Source organism: Mytilus californianus, unplaced genomic scaffold (genome assembly GCF_021869535.1).
Source record: "Mytilus californianus isolate M0D057914Y unplaced genomic scaffold, xbMytCali1.0.p SCAF_4, whole genome shotgun sequence".
Lineage (NCBI taxonomy): Eukaryota > Metazoa > Mollusca > Bivalvia > Mytilida > Mytilidae > Mytilus > Mytilus californianus.
Window position 1 is genome coordinate 70137203 of NW_026262690.1, and position 21658 is coordinate 70158860.

At 32.7% G+C, this 21658-nt stretch overlaps 3 protein-coding genes across 6 annotated transcripts in view; 1 reads left to right on the forward strand and 2 right to left on the reverse strand.

Moving 5' to 3' along the window:
* Positions 1 to 3862, reverse strand: part of LOC127737058 (DNA mismatch repair protein Mlh3-like) — a 12008-nt gene extending 8146 nt beyond the window's left edge. Inside the window, exon 1 of the mRNA XM_052247590.1 lies at positions 3789 to 3862. The gene's annotated coding sequence lies outside the window, so the exon portion shown is untranslated. The remainder of the gene's footprint in view (positions 1 to 3788) is intronic.
* LOC127698639 (protein sprint-like) overlaps positions 1 to 21658 on the reverse strand; it is a 173308-nt gene that overhangs the window by 7992 nt on the left and 143658 nt on the right. The window lies entirely within an intron of this gene.
* LOC127698647 (zinc finger C2HC domain-containing protein 1C-like) lies at positions 4046 to 20400 on the forward strand. Of its 4 annotated transcripts, none has more exons than XM_052202219.1 (4): positions 4046 to 4138; positions 14174 to 15177; positions 15606 to 16262; positions 18861 to 20400. In XM_052202219.1, exons 2-4 carry the CDS (start codon positions 14200 to 14202, stop codon positions 19089 to 19091), a joined length of 1866 nt encoding a protein of 621 aa, XP_052058179.1. In that variant the 5' UTR covers positions 4046 to 4138; positions 14174 to 14199; the 3' UTR covers positions 19092 to 20400. The 4 variants fall into 4 exon arrangements, with proteins under 4 accessions (XP_052058179.1, XP_052058180.1, XP_052058177.1 ...); XM_052202220.1 differs by lacking the exons at positions 4046 to 4138; positions 18861 to 20400 and adding exons at positions 6261 to 6385; positions 16644 to 16780; XM_052202217.1 differs by lacking the exon at positions 4046 to 4138 and adding an exon at positions 6265 to 6385.

Consider the following 21658-nt stretch of genomic DNA (forward strand, 5'->3'; position numbering starts at 1 on the left):
ACTTAGTAACAAAAGGCAACCATAGTAATCAGTTGGGCATCATATGAATAATGATTGACACAAAAACGGTATTTGACTTGATTTTTAATATAAATTCGATGTTCTGGCGTTAACTGTTAAATTGACAGTGCACCATTCGAAGTGTGCAACATCAGCGTATTAATATCTGTTTAAGACTCTTTATTTGTGCAAAATTACGCTGTCAATAACTTCACTTTCTTTTTTAAAAAGTACTTTTCCTATTACTGGATGTTGACTTGATAATGGTAAAACACGGACCAGAGACGGATACGTAAAATCCGTGTATGTTTTCAAAGCACGATTGAGTTTAAGTAGCTCTTTCAGCGTTATTTCTACAGAAAAAGACTCGAAATGAAGGTTAGATATATATGATATAGTTATCAATGATATTTTTAGCATTTTTGAAAATGCGGATGCATAATTTAATCTCACAACTGCGCACATGCACATGAGTGTACTAGTTCAAACAAAGTGGTTCTGACAATTTTTCACTTAAAACCTTTATTACTACCTTTTTAAATTTTCATCAAATCATTTTTATATACGTTTTCTGGTAATCTGAATCTTGTTAACTAAATTAATTAGATGCAATCTGCTGAAATTTAAGAAAATAACTTTTAATACTAGACCGATCAATGTCCAGTACAAAATAGTTTACCTGTCGCCTGAACAGGTAAAATCAGCTGTCAGAGAACTAATTAACCTTGATTGTAATGAAAGGGTATTATAGTAGGGTTTGTTTTGATAGTAATAATAATCATGTCACTTTTATGACCGGAAATGTGTGGCTGTTTAAGGCAAAAGGTCAGGTCAAAAAGATCACATTAACTTCAATTTTTTTTCTGAACTATATAAAAATGTCCGTTTCAGCCTTGGCACAACAAGTCATTTATATAATTTATTGGACTTGTCCGGAAAATATGACCGTTTTGGAGGGGGGGATTTTGATGGACATTTTTTTGCGGGCCTGTAGAAGGTGTAAAAATAAACTAAGTTGGGTTGAATCTTTGAGATGCCCCCTCTCTGGTAACAACTGTATTGTTTAAGAATTGAATGACATGGACAATAGAAGGATAATATATATCTACACAACAATAGGACTAGGTGAGTAAAAGGGTGTAACTGAGTGAACAGTGTCAAATGTAATTCAGGTGTTTGTTTATTTTTACATATTCAGCAGGAATGGAAAAAATGCACATCAAAATTATCTTTCTTAAACACTAAATGTACTTAAATCTTATATATCTAGTGGATGCCAGCACTGGCACTTGTCTCTGAAAAAAATCCTACATACCTTAATATAACACAAGGTACTTAACTCGCATTTTTGAAAAATGTCATCCGGTCGCGAAATTCCTTTATATTTCAATTTCTCTGTTGCTAACCCCACTAAAACTTATGCCGTAAATCTAAACTGATTTATCTAAACAATGGTGTATAACACCAGGCCTCTACAATAAAAATTTTTCCAACTTGTCCAGTAGGACAAGTACATACCAAAACTTACTTGTCCGAATGAAATTGTAACTTGTCCAACAAAAATCTTAATAATAACCTTTTTTGCATTTTAAGTTGATTCAAGGAACAAAGTGAATTAAAACAATAGAACAGAATTTGATTTATATCTTTTGAAATACCTTTTAAAAATATGAGTCGAGAACAACTGAATCTAGTCATGTCACAGGACTTAGGTTCTAGTTTTCGTCAATGCCAAAGTTTCATCAGACTCTACACATGAGGCACCGTCTCATAGGCCTGTCAATTTCCACTCATTGGATTTGTATCCTGGTTTTTTAAGTTGAAAAAAGTTTATTCAAATTCAATCAATAAAAAAAAAGAAGATGAAGTATGATTGCCAATGAGACAAATCTCTGCAAGAGACCAAATGACACAGAAATTAATAACTATAGGTCACCGTATTGCAAGTATTGTTTTTTCTTCTATATATGATCAAATATGATTTGGGAATTTTATGGTAAATAATTTCTTCATTTTTATTTAAAAAATATTTTTGTTAAAAAAGTTACGGTATGGTATTTATTATAAAGCAACAGAATAAGGTAGGAAAACGAGGTACTGAATTGTCTTGGTCCCGAAATGTCTCCTGTCTCCTGCGTTCCCAAACTGTCTATTAATCATGTCTATTAAATATGTCTCCTACCGTGCCAAACTGTCTATTAAACTTGGAGCCAAATCGTTTCCGAGCTGGTGACGAACTGTCTTGTAAAGTTACCTTTTCTACAAAGCGCATCTCTGATTTGGATCAGTAAGACTGGTTTCCGAGAATAGTATGCCTTTTACCTGTTAAAAAGTACCTGACAAAGAACCATTTTTAAATTATCGATTGCAAGTAAACATGTCAAATTAATACTTGTGTTTATCTTCTTTTCTTGTGTTTTGTTTATAATTACTTTGTTCATCAAAGTATTATTAAATTTATTTTCTGCATAATAATTTAACTTGTCCCGTCGGACAGGCTTGATATAGCTTTTACTTGTCCGACCTGTTTTTCCTCTAGTACCGGGACAATCGGACAAGCGTTATTGTTGAGCCCTGAACATGCCTACCTTTGTTGTCGGAATCATTCGTAGCAGGCCTCCCCAAGTATGTCAACCGTAATTATTTCGTCTACCAACAGCCAACTGGAAATATAAGACTCGCAGTAAATGATTAATTATAAAAAGTATTTCCAAAAAAACTGTTAGTTTTTGTCTGAATAGACCTTATCATCCAGATAGTAAATTTGTAAAAGATTCTGTGAAAAAAAATCTTACAAGTATTACATTGTATTTGAGGTATGTCTAATGAGTTACGAGTTTCTATTTTTAGACTCAAATTTTCCCATTCCATCAATGTCATTCAGACTCTCTCTGGACTTTACAGATAAAATGAGATAACTCCAAGAAACATTTATTTTTAGCAATAGACCTTCCCATAAAATTTTACCAATTGGAAACCGAGATTTATAAAGAGAGGGGAAAGATAACATTTACTGTGAGTCTTATATTTCCAATCATTTTAAATAATTACTGTTGACACGCTTGGGAAGGCCTGCTACAAATGATTCCGACAACAAAGGTAGGCGTGTTATACACCATTGTGTAGATAAATCAATTTAGATTTACGGCATAACAAGTTTTAGTCGGGTTGACAACCATGAAATCGGAATAAAAAGGAATTTCGTGACCCGGTGACATTTTTAAAAAATGCGAGTTAAGTACATTGTGTTATATTAATTAAAGGGTATACATGGTATATAGGATTTTTTTTCAGAGACAAGTGCCTGTGGATGCCAGGCCTTAAAACTTTTCCGTTTGCACAGGTTTGTCTGTACTCGAAGTAGATTTTGAGGTGTAACACAGTCATTTTTGTCAATTTGTTTAATATGATGAACTTTAAGATAATTAATACCCTACCCATTTACTGGGACTATTATACTAGTCCCAGCCCATTTAGGAGGATCTTCCCAGCCAACCTGTTAATGTTATAAGCTGAGCAAGACGTTTTGGGCACAGACATACATACCTCGACCTTTTCTTACAGTTAACACCTGTCTCTTATTATCAATGTATACGTAATCATGTATCGCACTCATGTTTAACAAGAAGTCAAGATTTGTACTTTATTTTGTGTATAACTGAATAATTTCATGCAATATTTGTTCAATGTTGGCATGACATTATATGGCAAGTGAATTCATTTATACAGTGCTGATGAGTGATGTGTTCAAATCTAAGAAGGAAGATAGTTACGAAATATGTACACACATTCAATAAATAGCAAAAGGCGACATTTGAACACTTTTAGTTCATTTATGCTGATTCAAATATTTTGCTGTCTGCTAGAGATACCGGAAGTAGTGCGTCTCTCGCCAACGAGATTATGCTTTTCAATCATTTTTTTCGATCTATTCATATTTTCTTAATTCTATTTTATTAAGGAAAGTATTCGTTTATTATATCTGATATATCAATGCATTTAACGAGAAGATTTAAATAAATTTGACCTTTGACATTGTAGTTGCCTAGGACTTGTAAACAATATGGCGACCATGGCACATGATCTCATTGTTGCAGATCATAGATTTCAGTGCCAGTGGTGTCACATAAAAAAGTCGGTGAGTATTTTGACACCTCAAATTTATGACTAATCAAAGGCTAATGTAATTTTCCACGATATTAATTATGTTTCCTGTTTTCTATATTTATGTTCAGAACATCTTTTTCGTTTTACCAGAGGCAGAGACATATAAAATACATTTAGTATATATGTCTCTGATTTTACAATCTATCGACTATCGTGTGTTTTTTAAGTTTCACTCAATATCTTGTTAAAACATGAAGGCCTTCGTTTACTTTAGGGGACCAGGCCCACATAGGGCTCCACTATTTAAAACTATTCTTTACTCTAAACCTAACTCTTAACCATACATTACCTAACCCCTAATCTAAAACAAACCCTAACCTAACCCTGGCATTAAAGTATATAATAATATATCTGACAATAATAAATACTTTATTTAAAGAGTATAAAAATTTTAAAAAATCATAAAAGTATTTTAGAGTATAGGGACCACCAAGGATTTATTTAGTAAATCTTCGGGTCCACTACAGTATATGGAGCTAAAGAGGTCATGTTCGTCCTGGGTACCATAAGAAAGTACATGTATCTGGGTACTTTTACTTGATCAAATTTATTTAAAAGTACATGTACCCAAATCATTTGATAATTTTTGTGTTTTATAAGTTTCTATTGATTCCAGGTAAGCCTTTGAATTATTTTTATCAGTTTACTTTTGTTAACAACCACAATAATGATGAAGATGCAAGTGCAGGTACATGTAGTGCAGTTTCAGAATTATTAACATACCAAAAGATGCTGAAAACACATGATTGATATTTAATCTGGGTATGCCTTTTAGGTTGTGGATTAACCTGGGTATCCTTAAAAACTTTTATTTCAATATGGGTACTTTTCCTAACATAAAATGTACTCAGGGTACATTCTTAAATAGATATAAGAAGATGTGGTATGAGTGCCAATGAGACAATTTACTCTCCATCCAAGTCAAAATTTATAAAAGTAAACCATTATAGGTCAAAGTACGGTCTTAAACACGGAGCCTTGGCTCACACCGAACAGCAAGCTATAAAGGGCCCCAAAAATTACTAGTGTAAAATCATTCAAATGGGAAAACCAATGGTGGGGGGGGGGGGGGTAGTAGGGGTCCTGATCCCAAAATCCCGGGCTTAAAAACGTTTAATCCCTAGGTCCCGAATTTAAAAAAATTTAAATCCCGAAATTCGAAAAAAGAATTCCAGGATCCCGAAATCCAAAGCTTAAAAACACCCGATCCCGGAGTCCCGATAAAGGTCCTACCCCCCCCCTCAGCATAAATGATGGTCATATTATATTGGGTTTTTACCCTACTTAGCTTTTCAACAAATATTCTTGTCTTTTCTAAGATCATATAAGCCACTGGTACACTGGGCCATTCTATTGTACAATTGTCAATGTTAATGTTATTTAAAATATGTCCCAAAACACCAGACTTACATGACTTAACAACAATAAAGTAAAATAAATTTTACAATCTTGTCAAATAATTCCAGTTTACTTCAGCAGAAAGATGTTGCAATCTTCCCTTTCTAATTATGTTGTACATAGTACATATTGTTTTATTTGATTGTGCCTTTTTAACCATCAAAAAGTTCTTGTTCCACTGAACAAGAAACCCAGATATGAAAACTCATTGACAATTTTTAGTAAAATGTTGTTAAATTTAAACAGTTAATCTACATTTTTGTACCATAGAGAACATTACAATTTTACTTTTGTCTACATTTGTAATACATTCACTAGTAGACATACTTATGATGTGTGCATGATTTGGTTTTTATTTGCATCTGTACTAGATGGACATTTATCAACAAAAATACAGTAGTTTTAAACTGTCAACATGTTTATTATCTACTATAACAATTTTGCACCATGCTGGGAATCATTTATTTTTCATAGTGTTAACAATCTGATCTCTATCTAAATACAAGTATAATTCGAGTTATTGTCTTACTTTAACAACACAATTTGTATAGATTATTTGTGTAGTTGTTTAAATGTTGTTTGTGTCACTTCATCACTAATTTAATTACCCATAATTTTTCTGTGGTGTTTCAACATGATTAGAACATTTTGAAGGCTAAAATATGTGTTAGTATGAACCTGAGTTAATTGACACTCAATCAAGCACCAAAAATCAGCTGGATGATGAACATGTACATATTATAATTTTAAGTGTGACAGGATTTTAAAATGGCACTTTTAATGCCACTTGGACTAAACTATCCAAATGGATTAATTAATAGTAAGTGTTTTTTTTTTTATAAAAGTATTTAAAGGATCAGTGTGTACTGATTCATATAACTACCAAAATTCACCTTTTTATTAAGCTTTTGAACATGATTATGACTCATAATTACTTAAGAAGTTTTATTCCTCATGACCAAACATTTTTAAAGTTGTTTAAGAGTAAATAGTAAACATGTTCCAAAACATTACAGTTACTATTTTGATTCTTTTTTAAATGAAATGAGGACCAGGTATACATAATGATATGAATGATAAAAGTTAGCTATTCAACAACTGACTATTGTTACATTGTATGTCTATTTAAACTGAAAATATATATTTGTGCGACATAGATATTGCCATTTATTATTAAACATTTTTTTTGTCCACTCCATTATGCCTTGCTCAAGACTTATTGACAACCCAAGAGGACTGTTATGGTGCAGAAGAGTTCTGTTTTATTCATTCATATTTATTCGGGAAGGATTGTGCCTGATATTCATATGATGAAGACATAATCTTTCAATCAGTTTAATTGAAGTCTGGAGCTGGCATGTCAGTTAACTGCTAGTAGTCTGTTGTTATTTATGTATTATTGTCATTTTGTTTATTTTCTTTGGTTACATCTTCTGACATCAGACTCGGACTTCTCTTGAACTGAATTTTAATGTGCGTATTGTTATGCGTTTACTTTTCTACATTGGCTAGAGGTATAGGGGGAGGGTTGAGATCTCATAAACATGTTTAACCCCGCCGCATTTTTGCGCCTGTCCCAAGTCAGGAGCCTCTAGCCTTTGTTAGTCTTGTATTATTTTTAATTTTAGTTTCTTGTGTACAATTTGGAGTTTAGTATGACGTTCATTATCACTGAACTAGTATATATATTTGTTTAGGGGCCAGCTGAAGGACGCCTCCGGGTGCGGGAATTTCTCGCTGCATTGAAGACCTGTTGGTGGCCTTCTGCTGTTGTCTGTTCTGTGGTCGGGTTGTTGTCTCTTTGACACATTCCCCATTTCCATTCTCAATTTTATCTCATACTTATTCCTTAGGGATCTTCTAATAATGTTTATGAATTAGATCAGAGAATTAAGGATGACAAATGTACTGAACTTTAAGTTAACAGATAAAAAAGGACTGTCCATCTTTATCAACTTATATGTCATAAGGTTAATTGGACCTACATGTATTTGGGCTCAAATTTGAAAAAAAAGGTTATCAGATATCCACATTAGTATAAGTATTATTAGTAAGACATAGTTGTATTATGATTATTGTGCTATATTTAGAATTAATTTATTCACTTAGTTTAAGTACCAATAATTTGTCATGTTGCTATGATATAAATTTGTTCTAAATTGTAAAAAAAATAAATTCAGAGTATGATATTGAGAGAGAAAAGTACAAATATTGTAAAAGTCATATATTGTGTAAACATTACTGAAATTTGGCTTTATTCAGGCATTTAACTATAACATCTTACTGGGAGTTTGGTATAAATTAATTGTCCTCAGCATCTCCAGTTGGCCCCACTTATAATTCTAGTAACTCGATTTTACGCGTAAACTACGACGCCGTTACAATGAAACCTTTGTTTTTACTGCGTTATTTGACCGTACTGTCTCACTTTAAATATACCCCATATATCTTTTCGTTTTTTATTAAATCGTTTCAAACTATCATCTTTATGTTTAACTTTATACAGGACTTAGCGAATGGGTCATAAGTGTCAACTGATCGCGTTACTTTATTTACTACCAGAAAGCTTTTACTTCCGCCAAGGAATTGTATATTTAAATATACAATTCCTTGCTTCCCCAGACCGACGTTTGCACCAATGTATCGATCGTGAGACTTTATTTTGGAAATATATGGGATCTTTTCCCGAAAAAAAACAGATTTTAACAGAGTTATATCATGTGCACACGATTATTGATTAAATTTATATGACCTAAAGTGACTCTTAGGCTTGACAAAGAAATCTCGAATCGTCTATCAAAATACGGTGATACTCTTCCCCATCGTGTATTTGTATAGGAACCAGCGTTTTCCACTTTCCTCCATTTACATAATGTAAGATGTGCTAAGCGCAACGCTGATTCAACATGTTCAAATAGTCCTATAATTCATTTTACAAATATCGGGTTAGATAATTTTTACGGGAGGACAATCCCGTATATCCCATGATTTTTTATTGCCTTGTCCATTAGGGCGGGTGAAAATATCCCGATGTTCCATTTTAGCATTCGTTATATTTATAAATTGCATAAGATTTCAATTTATCAACACAAAAAGTCATTAATTCAGTTGCTGTTTAATGACTGTGACAAACATTCGTGTTTTTTAAGAAGTTAGTCCATATTGTTTACAAAAAAAAAAAAAAAAAAATGACAACTAAGGCTTAGCGTAATTAAGGCTGTCATATGATTACACATCATTTTTCGTCAACGGTCAACTTAGTATTTACGTCGGTAAATAAAATCACCGAGTTGACAAACTTCGTACAATTTAGAAATCTTAGCAGTGGCGTAGTTTATATCAAGGCAATGAGGACCAACTGTCTCAGTAGATTAAACTTACGCCCTTATAAAGTGCTCTCTGAAAATTGATCTAAGGACATTCTCTGTAAGCACCAACATTAAATTGTGTTCGAAATATTAGAATAGGTAAAATAATGCCTTCTTTGCAGTGGCGGATCCAGAAATTTTCATAAAGGGGGGCCCACTGACTGCCTACGAGGGGCCCCGCTCCAGTCATGCTTCAGTGATTTCCTAAATAATCAACCAAATTTTTCCCACAAAAGGGGGGGGGGGGCCTGGAAAACCCTCTAAATCCGCCTCTGCTTTGGTCGCGTGTTGAACAAATCTCTTTCACTTGAAAAATATAAAATATATAATGTTTGATTCAGGAAAGTCCAAGCTTTCTTTGCATGCTCTCTTCTTTTGGCCACTGGTATGCAATTTCAGCACTTTTCAATTAAAAAAATAGTCTACTGCGATTTTTACATTTGAATGATATCCTTTTCAAAAAAGTAGACGGATTCAATTTTCTACAGATAAATAAAAATATGAATAAACCCGTTAGTCAGTGTTTTTTTTTTATTTTGAGATTTTCACAAGTTGAGGATAGATGATATTCACAATATTCGTCCAAGAAGACATTTTAATCGTAGAACAAAACCTAACTATCAAGAATTAGAATTAAACCCCAATCCTTTGTGTCATTCATTCCGCTTTTCAAATTGAAAAAAAAGATAGAAAGGAACAATACAAAATTTTATGTCGCTAAGGCCATACAACTTCATGGTCAACTGAGTCATGGGGGCGTTCTTTAAACTTTCGAAAAGGGCACTTTGTCGTAAGAAACCCTTGATCCAGCTTCACATGGAAATCCTGACAGGAAACACAAACGAATTACGATATAATATTGAAGCAACTGCATGAGAGCTATATAGAGTCCGTATGTAAAATTGAGCAAATTAATGGATTGGATATAGCTATAGAAGTGGAAAATTCACAGTGGGAAATGTGAAATCATCATGCAAGGCTATAGATATGAAGCAAATTTATCTTTTTCATGTGTATTCTTTCAAATTCAATGGGATTTATGCCATTTAATAACATAATCATTTTTTCATCCCCTGTAGATATATTCCTTTAGGAATTTCGCTTTAAAAATCAAATCAGATTAAATAGTAACAATCGGATCCAATAAGCTTATGAAGGCTTCAACCTCTGTTAAAAAACACGTCACCAAGAAAATCAATTAAAGTGTCAATACAAAATAAAGTATTTTTTCTTCTTTTGAAATCTGTTTTCAAAGGGAAGATTAATCCCTTCTAAAGCACGAATTTTGTATCTATATATAAGCCTTTCTTTTTTATGAAAGAAAATTGAACTAATACGTTTAATTATTCTTAGAGTTATAATTAGGAATATTTGTGTTCTGCAAGGAAAAGTTTTACACTAAATTAAGTATTTTGCCTCCTAAATTTTTCTACAACTATTTGTAAACAATTAGTCTCAAATCTCAGAAGAGTACACATATATCCAGAGATGTGTGCACAATGAATGTATACAATCTCCTCGCGTATTCAACAGATTGATCTATTATAATCAATGAAGCACAAGTTCACCAAAAGAAGCGACAACTGAGATCGGCACAATATTTCTCCCTGAAGCATCTGGAATAACCCCTCATCCCATTGTTCAATCTATTTAGGCGATAAGGACGTCATTAAGATTCTATAACGCCTCATAAAACTGCAAAGTTATGTATTAGGGGTTTTGGAAAGTAGTACATATAATTGATTCTCATGCAGTCTTAAGACCTGTTGGCAGATCTCATCTCAAATCGACGCATGGTCGCTCTGCTGCCTTTTTTTATTGTTACTTCCTTATTTGTGTTTAGTATCTAGTAATAACGCAACCTGCTGGTTTTTTTTTACTTAGAACATGTAGCAAGGCGACACGAGATTATCTAACCAATGCAACATGAAAATTTGATATTTGTAGTAAGACAACGCGATATCTTCTTCAGGCAACATGAGAATTGTATATACCCACAAAGGGAGCGAGCATAAATGGAGTTACGAAGTAGTAAGCCAACACGAGGATTTCCAATTATGGCAACATTAGGATTTTATACTTTGAAGCAAGGCAACACGGTGTTATCTTATAAAGACAACATGATTATTTTATATTAGTCATACAGCATGATGATCTCTAATTGAGATACCATGCGGATTTTATACCCATAAGAGAATATATAATAAGAACGTGATGAGTTTATACTTTGGAGTAAGGCAATACAAGGATATCTAGTAAAGGTAACATGCTCAGGATTTTATACTTAGTAGAAAGGCAACACGAGAATATCTTATAAGCGTCATGCTTTCCTTCTTTCTTCCTGGGTTCCTTTATTGGATTTTCTGATGTTTACATTAAATATTAGAGTATTAACTACCGATTATCTGTATTGTATATATAGCAACTGGATTATGCACATATGTAATCGCTAATAATATAAAGCACGGGATTACTTGTATATAAGTAACAGTGCACTATATAAGTGACACCTAGAATTGAGACTAATCGTTTTATTGACAAATTTTATTAATCAAATAGACATTGTCCGAATCTGAGGTAAGAAGTACGCAAATTGGCGTCGCGATCTGTTGGATTTTTAAAAATTTAATTTTGCATGCTATTAGGCCATCTTGGGCTCAATATTTTTAGTGCAAATTACAATTTTACCCCCATTTTTTTCCACATAATTTCTTGAAAATTAGTCAAAATATTTCGAAACGAATTTTCTTTAAAATGATGTACATTTACACTTTTCTATCGAAATTTTCGGTTTTCATACAATTTTATAAGGGTTATCGACTTTTCCTTAATCATTTAAACATTTGTGGCGTGTCTATTTTACAAGAAAATAATATTTCGTTTCGTGACATACTGTCGTAACTTAATGTGGTGTTTTTAGTTTTCAACGTTTTTTGTCACATTGGATTCAATCTTCTATACTTTAAATGTATATATATCAGTTTCAATTGCACATAATATATTTATAGAAATTTGGTTAGAAAAGTTTCGAGAAATGAATGTTTAAAAGTGAAATTATTGAACATTCGCGGACATATTTATACGTGCATTTTATTTGTTTACACTTGTTGTGGGATTTTCATTTATTCCACCTCTTAAAGTAAAAAAAAAGTTAAACATATCATTTTAATAAAAGTTACGTGGGTATCATTTTGATAAAAGTTTCACATATCATTTTGATTAAAATTACACATACCATTTCAATAAAAGTTATACACATCATTTTAATAAAAGTTGCACATATCATTTTGATTAAAGCTACATACATGTATTTCATTTTAATAAAAGTTACATATATCATTTTAATAAAAGTTACATGTATCAATTTAATAAAAGCTACGCATATCGTTTTAATTAAAATTACACATATCATTTTCATAAAAGTTACTCATATCATTTTGATAAAAAGTTACATTAAGTTCAGTATGATCTAGTTGCATGTTAATTCCAATCCGTTCTAAGAGATCTGTCATTTGCGAATCTCTTATCTTCGTATGATGCATCTCTAATCTTCATATACCACATCTCTCATTTTCATATATATAACGTATCTCTCATCTCCATATCACGTATCTCTCATCTTCATATACTGAACGTCTAATGTCGATACTAAGCGGCCATCACTACCGAGAATAATAAAAAGATCATTCAGCATTGTTGAAAATATATGCACAGATCATCGTAGTTATTTCCTTCTTTTTTGAAAAGCATTTTGTGTGGTTACAAGAACTTAAAGAAGTATTTGATATTAACAAAAGCCTTCTCGATCTTTTTTTTTTCAGTTTGTTAATTTGTTGAGTCAGCGAAATAATAAAGCGTGCATAACAACCGTCTCTATTCATGGGTAGTTCAGATTTTGTGAGACTTCTGCATGTGTGGAGAAAACTGCAGTAAACAATTTAGCTCTCTGTACACGTTTCAATCTTCTAGATATGTATAAAAGTAAACAAATCTATAACTGTTGTAAGGTACATACATGAAGATGGAACCGCTAACGACTTGACCGTGTACTTAGTAGTTTGGCTCGTGTGAATTAGTATTGTAGCCCAGCCTGTATTTTCAGCCCAACACTATACAAAGAAATAAAATTAACAAAATTCTAGTGGCCAAGCCGAACTAAAATATACTGAATCATAATTTAAGAATCCAGACAAAAAAAAAAGGGGGGCTACTTGGACCTGATAATTTGAAATCTGATTTTATAAGAACTGCTCTTTTCTATTAAAATACATTTTTATTGATTGAGAAGAGAAAATGTACTAAGTATTAGTTTTTCATTACGGCATAGTTCCGCTATATACAAAAAATTACAATAAAACGCAGTTTAGTTATTAGTAGATTAATTAGAATTAATATAAATTTAACAAGATTTTAAATGATTGAATTCTCATTACAATATGAAATATGACAGTACTTCAGCATCACGATGAGAATAATTGTATTACAACACTGCTCTAATGAAAACATTTATACTTTTAACGCTAATTTTAGATTAGGTATGAATATCAATCAATAATATATCTACAGCTGTAGCTCTTCATCAGAACATCCATTTTTTTTTAAATATGGGATGTTTACTTTGCTTTGGTATGAATTAATAAAATGGACCACACCAAGAGCTCTAGAGGTAAATTGTCGTTTCACACATTTTGTAGGTACGCAATGTAACAAATAAAAGAACTTGTTACAAGCTTAATTGAATTCACCATGAACGGCCGTTAAAGTGGCATCTAACTAAACATGGAACCTTTCGTGTGAATTATCAAGAGATTGTATGAATAATGCATGTGGAATAGTGCCAGTTTTATTAGATCTTTAACAAAATTCTTTATCAGATACCTACAATTACTTACATTTATTACTTTGTAGAAAAATCAATATCTGAACGGAAATAATTTTTATGTCGATCCTTGGAGGAAAATGGTTAAACATGGTTAATGGTATCAAGCATGCATTATTCACACTACGTCACTATGGTTACATGTAAATATTCCGTAAATTTAATGTCATGAAAATTGGAACTTTGTACAAAAGTAATTAAACCTATCCTCATTCTTAGCAGTAGTTTCAGTGATTGCTTCTGTATTAATTAAGAGTATAGTTGGAATAGTTGCACTAAGGAAATTTCAGTTAAAGCAAAATGATGGATTATCGGTCGACAAAAAGCTACAATTTTGATTTAAACCAATTTTATTTTGCAGAAACTTTATTAAACAACAAAGCACAGATGAGTAAGTCAATCGTAGAACGCCCTCCTGCTTATAGAGGTCCGTCAAAAATACCAAGATTTGCACATGCACGACAACCGTTGCCAGGCATTGAGATGGAAAATGTGAACAACAGTGGCAGACGGCCGTCAAAACTTATGCAACTTAAGACGGATTATCAAGATAGAATTATGAGGGAGAAAGAAGAGAAAATGGTTCGATTGTACGAGGACAATCAGAAAAGAACTTTAGAACGAGTGAATTCGAAAGGGGTGGTCAGAGATTTCTTCCGCGAACGCCACGAAATTGAAAGAGGAAACGGCATTGCAACTCAAATTCCAACTATAAATCAACATTTCAAACAAAAAAGGAATGAACAGAAATACGGGGAAACAGATTTCTTTGAAAAAAGAAAAGTACCTGGAGAAAAAGTCAAACGAGGTGGATATGGCAATCGTAACGCCATCGGCCGTGATAAAGCTAATCCATTAGCGCCAATCGACCGAAACAATACGACACCGCCGATTACAAGGAAACCTCAAATACATGGCAGACCTTGGACTAAAGAGGACAAAAAACCTAAAGCCAATGACGAATCTGTCCCCAAAAGTGCACCAGCTCCCTACGGGATGAACAGTGGAGTTGAATTATACGGTCCCGTTACTCAATCACCTAGTGACGATACACCGCCACCCAACTTATCACAACTGAAAAAGTTACAGAAACAGAAGATAAAAACCAACAGATCAAATATGTCGCCCTCCACACAAAGATCTAAAATGTCTGACTTCCAGAAATGGCAAGTAGAACAAGATGAATCGAGAAGTGAAAGGCTGAAAAAACACAGTCGTATGCAAAACGATAGCGACGAAGAAAACTTCCATGAAGGTGATGAAGATGAAATTTTGTCCAAACAACAAGAACTGATGGAAAAGATTCAGAGACAAAAAGATGAGTTAGAGAGAATGAGAAGAGAAAGAGAAAAAGAAGAAGAAATGGTGAGTATAAAAATAAGTAGAAATCGTGGTTTCATAGCAGTGAAGGAAGTGTCTGCAAGCAATGAACATGACTTTATCTAAGATTGAAGACACTGCAAAGAGATTCGTTAAGTTCAGTTCATAGCAAGTAACATTAATTAATTTCAAAATTTCATAGACGTTTTCAAATATAACCTGAATAATTGTAAACACATATATGTAATGTTGTTTAATCTGGTTGAAAGTGTAGGAAACAGGTTTACATTGTAAAATGTTTGCTTTGTTCATATTTTAGTTGGAGTAGATATGAATTTATATAAGAATATGTAATAGTATGCAATATTCCATGGGTTCATGTCAGAAAAGGGTATTTCAAAATTGAGGAAAAATTAAATACTGACCAATATTTATTTTGCAGTAATTAATCTCTTTTTAAACTTGTTTTTTAGGAGAAAAAAGAAATGGAAAAAAGAAAACGCCGAGAAGAGGAAAGAAGAAAAAAAGCCAAGGAAGATGCTGAACGTAAAAGAAAGGAAGATGAAGAACAAAGACGACAGGAAGAAGATGAAATAACGGTACAAGCGCGAAAAAGACGCGATGAGGAAGCACAAAGGAGACTTGAAGCAGAATCAAGGATGATGACTAACAGAACAAACCGAACTCATAAAAGTGATGTTAGTTACCGTGATACATACAGGGACAATATGGATGACGACTTTGTTCGATCTGATAGCAGACATAGAGTTGCACCTACTCCTCCAAAACACCCTAAGCCAGTTAAAGTAAAACGTCCTTCAGGAAATCCAAAAAGTACTCAGCCTCACTATGAACGAGAAGAAACTCCTCCTAAAGACTTTAAAGTAGACATCAGTATGTATGCTGATGCTGCTAATGTTGATGGTGCATATGAAAGTTCTAGAGTCAAACTTGTTCCATGTTCCAAATGTGGACGAAAATTTGCTGCTGACAGAGTTCAAAGGCATATGAACTCTTGTGACAATTTAACTAAGAAAAGAAAGATTCTTGATCCAACAAAATTACGAACAGCTGGAACAGATATGGAAAAATACGTCAAGAATCCTAAAATGAGGTCAAAGACACCGCCTGTAAGTATCTGCCATAATTCATTGTTATTTCTGAAGGGGGTAAACTTCATTGTTTTGAAATTCTCCTGCATCATTTACTGCTGATTTTGTTTTGATAAGCAAAAGTATCTTTCTTTGATATATTTTTATTGTGAAAAATATAGGGAAAAAAATTGTACGGGCCCCGCTGACTTTTAAAGTGAGCCAAACAATCTGAATCGATTTGAATTCTTTGAACTGGAATCAGTTTGCTTCAAGCAATTCAACACAAGTGTGCTATTTTCATTGGTGGTGATAATCTGGCTAAAGTCCCTGTCTTCTGTATATATACATGACGTTTCAACTTAGTTACATGGGACATTTTGAATAGCAATATTTATTTGTCTTTTACTTAATTTTCAGTTTACTGCCAGGGTAGGTTTGCGTGTTTAATGCTTATCTTGTGTAATAATGACAACTGCAGATATATTTGTTGCTTAATGTAATGTATGCCTTTCTAAACATACTGACATGACATGTTTTGTTAGACATATTTTTTGCAATATAAGCCCTTACATATAGACATATGTTTTGTAATGAAAGCCCCCATACATGGACATATCTTTTGTAATGTAAGCCCTTATAAATAGACATATTTTTTATCGAGACACATGAATTATTGATTTGCTGTAACAGATAAAACACTGATTTGACAGTCGTTTACGTACGGACAAGAGAAGCTCGGACAATAGAAATTCTGGGACAACGTTAACGTGTTAAGAAAAGTACAATATCTTTCTCCGACTTGGATAATGAACTCACAGTTTTAAATACGATAAGAAGAGCTTTTGTAAGCTCATAGACTTTACAGACATGGGGGCACACCAATTTTACCAGGGATCAAAATCTGGACCTGACAAGTATTTGTGGGTAATCAAGAATTGAACGATTGCTATAAAACCACAGTGTACATTGTTGTTACATTTTTTGTAAATTTTGCTGCTTGTTACCGATTATTCGTAGCTAAAAATATGATTGATACTAGAAATTGTTAATAGCAAGATGGTATAGAAGGCGATGTATGCATGGCAGGAGATACTTGCCCTGCCGACACACTCATTTCACTTCATTTTAAATGAGTTGACATTATGATTTTTCAGTAGGACATAATCATTTAAAACTGTAGGCACAATTTTCTTTTAGTATTTTAAGTTTATAAAAAGATAAAAATCTTGTATCGATTTAACAACAATACATTTCTTTAATGAAAACATTGCCACATGAATACACATTCAGTAATCCTGAGTGAAAGTTTTAAGTCAAAAATAATATGGAAAAGGGAGAAAAAGGTGTTATATCTAATAAATACTATTTTCTACATTTTAATCAGTTTTGTTATGTCACTAACAAATCATTAACGTGTTGTTATTCAAAGTTACGCCGTCTGAATTTCCTGTGTTCGATGCGCTTTTCTGGGTTTACCATAGCTAGAAATGATCAGAATTCAAAAGTTGTTGTGACAGCCGAATACGTGCCTGTGCTTCTGGGTAGATGAGTATCTCGGGGCCAACAGTAATTCAGTAGTGATATCGACCCAGTGCTAGCAAATAAAAGTAAAACGTATCGTATTTGCTGCGTTCGGTGCTTATTTCTTAATGAAACCAATGGTCTCGTGGAAGCGTACACTATTCGAGGACATTTAAAATTGGTATTTGCTAGTTCTCCGTCAAGCACGGGACATTGGCAAAGACTGGTGTGCTCCAGGCAAAGTCTGAATCATATGTCTGATTAGTACGATAAGCCTCCTAGTTGACTGTTACCGTGTGATCTATCGTGTTAAAATCCGATTCCCTGTGTCGGTCTTGTACCAAAGCAAGGTATATTCATATTTCATTAGCATGTAGTCCTGACCATGCATGTTATATTTGCCACTGGGTGATAAAACCCCTAATCAAGCAATAACATTTCTTAATTGTTTACCAATTGTTTATTTTTTGTCAATATTTTTATTACGTGTCAATATAAACAAAGGCATGCAGGTGTTTACTTTTTAATAAACAATGAATTATCTGCTTATACGAGATTTAATGCGCCAAGAAAGAGACAAAGGGCATTTAAAGACTATTTCATGCAACTTGGCCTGATTTTAGTGGAGTCACAGAACTTAGCATATATAATTACAAACATACAAGGGGAATTTCCTTCTTTGACATAATAGTTTAATTAAAATGGAATTAATAAAATATAAGATATTCTGGAACACCCGATTAGCCCAATTTTCTAGTATTAACAACAAAATATTGGCACAATTTTCGCAGAATTAATGAAAAATGAAAACAAAACTTATAAAAGGAGCTTTGATTCAACTTTCTTTACTTGTTGGTAAAATGACACATTTAATACGTTGAATGGTAACTAAGAAATATAGAAAGACCACTAAGAAACAAGAAGTGAAAAATGAAAAGCAGTATATTGGTTGTCTTGGTTGATTCTTTCATATTCAAGACAAATAAACATAAAATCCAATTTGAAGGTTTGAGACTGGGTCGAGGGATGTGAAGGGTGGACACTGAATTTTGGCCGTCATATTTCACATGTATTAAACTGATTTAATACTATTTTTTTTTCTTTTAATTGTAGAAAAAGAAGGCAAATTGGAGAAAACAACATGAAAGTTTCATTGAGAATCTAAGGTACGCCAAGAAGGTTTCAGAGATGGAAAAAACTGGGCAAGATATGTCGAGTCTACCTCCGCCTCCGGTCACCGAAAACCCGGACTATGTGCAATGTCCCAATTGTAAACGATCCTTTAACCCAACCACTGCCGAAAGGCATATTCCACGTTGTAATGGGGCCCCTAGAAAAAAATAATTCAAATATAAACAACTTGGAATAATGATGAGATAACGTGCTGGTGCCATTTGATTCAAATCATTGTATCGATTTCATATATGTTTGCCATTAAAAGAGCACATGAAATGATTAGAGTGTTTATCACAGAGCTTTGAAATTGACAAATTAATTTAGTGCGATTTATATATGATTATGTTATACAAAAATCACTCCAGTTCATATATGCAAAGGTTTTTTTTTTTTAATTTTAAGCAATTTAATCAAAAGAGTTCGATGTATGATAACTCATTATAATGTGTTCAAGAAATTAAAGCATTGTTAGATCTGTAGGTAGTATTATTCTTCATCTGGAGATAGACCATAGACGAAAATGCAATAATTGGAAAGACCGACCTATTTGTTATTACATTTAGAATATTATTTTACTGACTTTTAATTTATTGTTTTTGAATTACTTAGTTTATACTGTTATGTTTGCCAAATTCGTTGCAATCAAAGTGGGTTCAGTTTATACTTAAAGTTTAAACAACTGATACATTATTAACTCCCTTTTGAAAGTTTAGTTAACATGAATCCACAATAACGCAAGTTTGGGATTTAAACTTGGTTTTAACAAATGAGTTTGATAAACTAATTGAAATCTGAGACTATTTTGGTTGCAACATATTTGACCTTATATTTGTTTTGTAAAGCTTTTTATCATTTTCAATGAACTCTTCCAAATTATTGTTTATCTTCTTTGTTTTGAGATTTAGAAGTTAATCATATAAAATTGAACCATTTGCATAATTTGCGCCCTTCCTGTAGAATTACACATGATAGAGTTATAAGGTACATTTGCTAATTTTTTAAACCTGAAAAATGTTTAATCTCAAAACATTGCCTTTCAGGTCTATAATGTTTCTTTTCTTCAAAATTTTAAAACATTTATTTATACAAAAAGTGTATAGATAATTGTGCTGGATTAAGCTTTAGAATGTTGCAATTAATGCTATACGATTTTGCCAATCTTAGCCATTACTAAAATTTTGTCATTTCTGTCTGTAGTTTGTAACAAGCTTGACTTATGAGCTTAGTTTGTAACAAGCTTGCATTGACTTATGAGCTAACATTTTATCAACTAACCCATGGTTAAGGTATACTTTTTGTTAGATATGATATACAGTAGTCTGCTTTCATTGGTGCTTTATTCTCATGGATTGTTTTAATTGAATCATATTTGTTTAATATCATGTCGAAAGTCTTAATTTAAATCTTAATATTATGCCTCAAACTTTTACTTTTAAGAAATATTTTATCGAGATTTAAAATTATTTTATGCACTTTTCTTCGTTTTAGTTATTTATCTTATGGCATCATGCATGCCCATTATTGCATATGAGTTTTGCAATAATTTTTACCCATTCTTCTCTTCTCTTTCTTTTTAGAACTCCACTTTTCGCTATTCTTTATTCTAAGCTAATTTTTCTCTTTTCTTTATTTAGTTGCCTACTATTCTTTATTCTGTAAACCCCATTCACACAGACCCTCATTTGAATACGAGTTGTGAAACTTGCCTTGTCAAGTAAGGGAACGATCATTTAACTTCAGGAGGGGGAGGGGGGCTATTGTTTTTTCGTAAACAAATATTCTGATCCCCAATTTGATGAAAAAAAATATTGTGGTCAAGCAGATGACAAAAAAAAATATTCTGAATCCAGATTTTCCACATGCCTTATAGTGTTAAAATTTGAAACAAAATGATTTGATTGATAGCGTCGAAAAACTAAAAAAAAATAATTTCTGACTCCGACAAAAAACCATACACCCTCCCCCCCCCCCCCCCCCCCACTTGAAGTTAAATGGTTGCTCCCTAAACAAGATTAATTCTATGTTAAAATTCGTTTACATTGGAGAAGGTTATTTTTACAATTAGCCCGAACAATTAATATAACTAGCCAACACTGCCTGGTACGAATCTCGGTTTTAGTTATATTGAGTAATAAATCTGTACAAATTATCAAAGAACTAAACGAATATCGTATATTCCATTTGTCATGTGAATTATTCACATATTATGAGTACATATCAATGCCAACCAATTAAACAACCCGTATACTCGTAAATTATTTATGATACTGGGATCTGGGAATATATTGCATACTAGTATATAAGTGTCGTTCTACCACAAGTTTGAACAGAAAAACGTATCTAAAAAGTAGAACAAAAATACTGAACTCTAAGGCAAATTCAAAAAGAGGAAGTCCATTAAAACGGACAAAATCAAATGCTATCAATCAACGGAACAAGTGAGAAACAACTGCCTACATATTCCTTATGAAACCATAAATATTTCATTGGCTATGCGAAAAGCTTTGAAAACAATATCATTACAGCCAACAACAGTTTTTTTCGGAGAACAATTGCTGACAACATGGTGAAAAGTGAATATTCGTATACATTGTAACTTCGTATGTTAATGAAGGGGAAAGTTAGAATTTTGGTTTGTTTAAAATCGATGAACTAAATGTTCAGGTAAAGGCATTTTTTGAAAATATTATGAATTGAATTCCTTTTGTACACACGTGCGTTTAAAAATGTGAAAC

What these genes read in the sequence shown, in the direction of transcription:
- LOC127698647 (XM_052202217.1), top strand. Translation starts at nt 6,334, where the DNA reads ATGGCACTTTTAATGCCACTTGGACTAAACTATCCAAATGGATTAATT. An exon ending in GAGAAAAAGAAGAAGAAATG is followed by an intron (nt 15,178 to 15,605) that starts GTGAGTATAAAA and finishes CTTGTTTTTTAG; the next exon opens with GAGAAAAAAGAAATGGAAAA. An exon ending in TGAGGTCAAAGACACCGCCT is followed by an intron (nt 16,263 to 18,860) that starts GTAAGTATCTGC and finishes TTTTAATTGTAG; the next exon opens with AAAAAGAAGGCAAATTGGAG.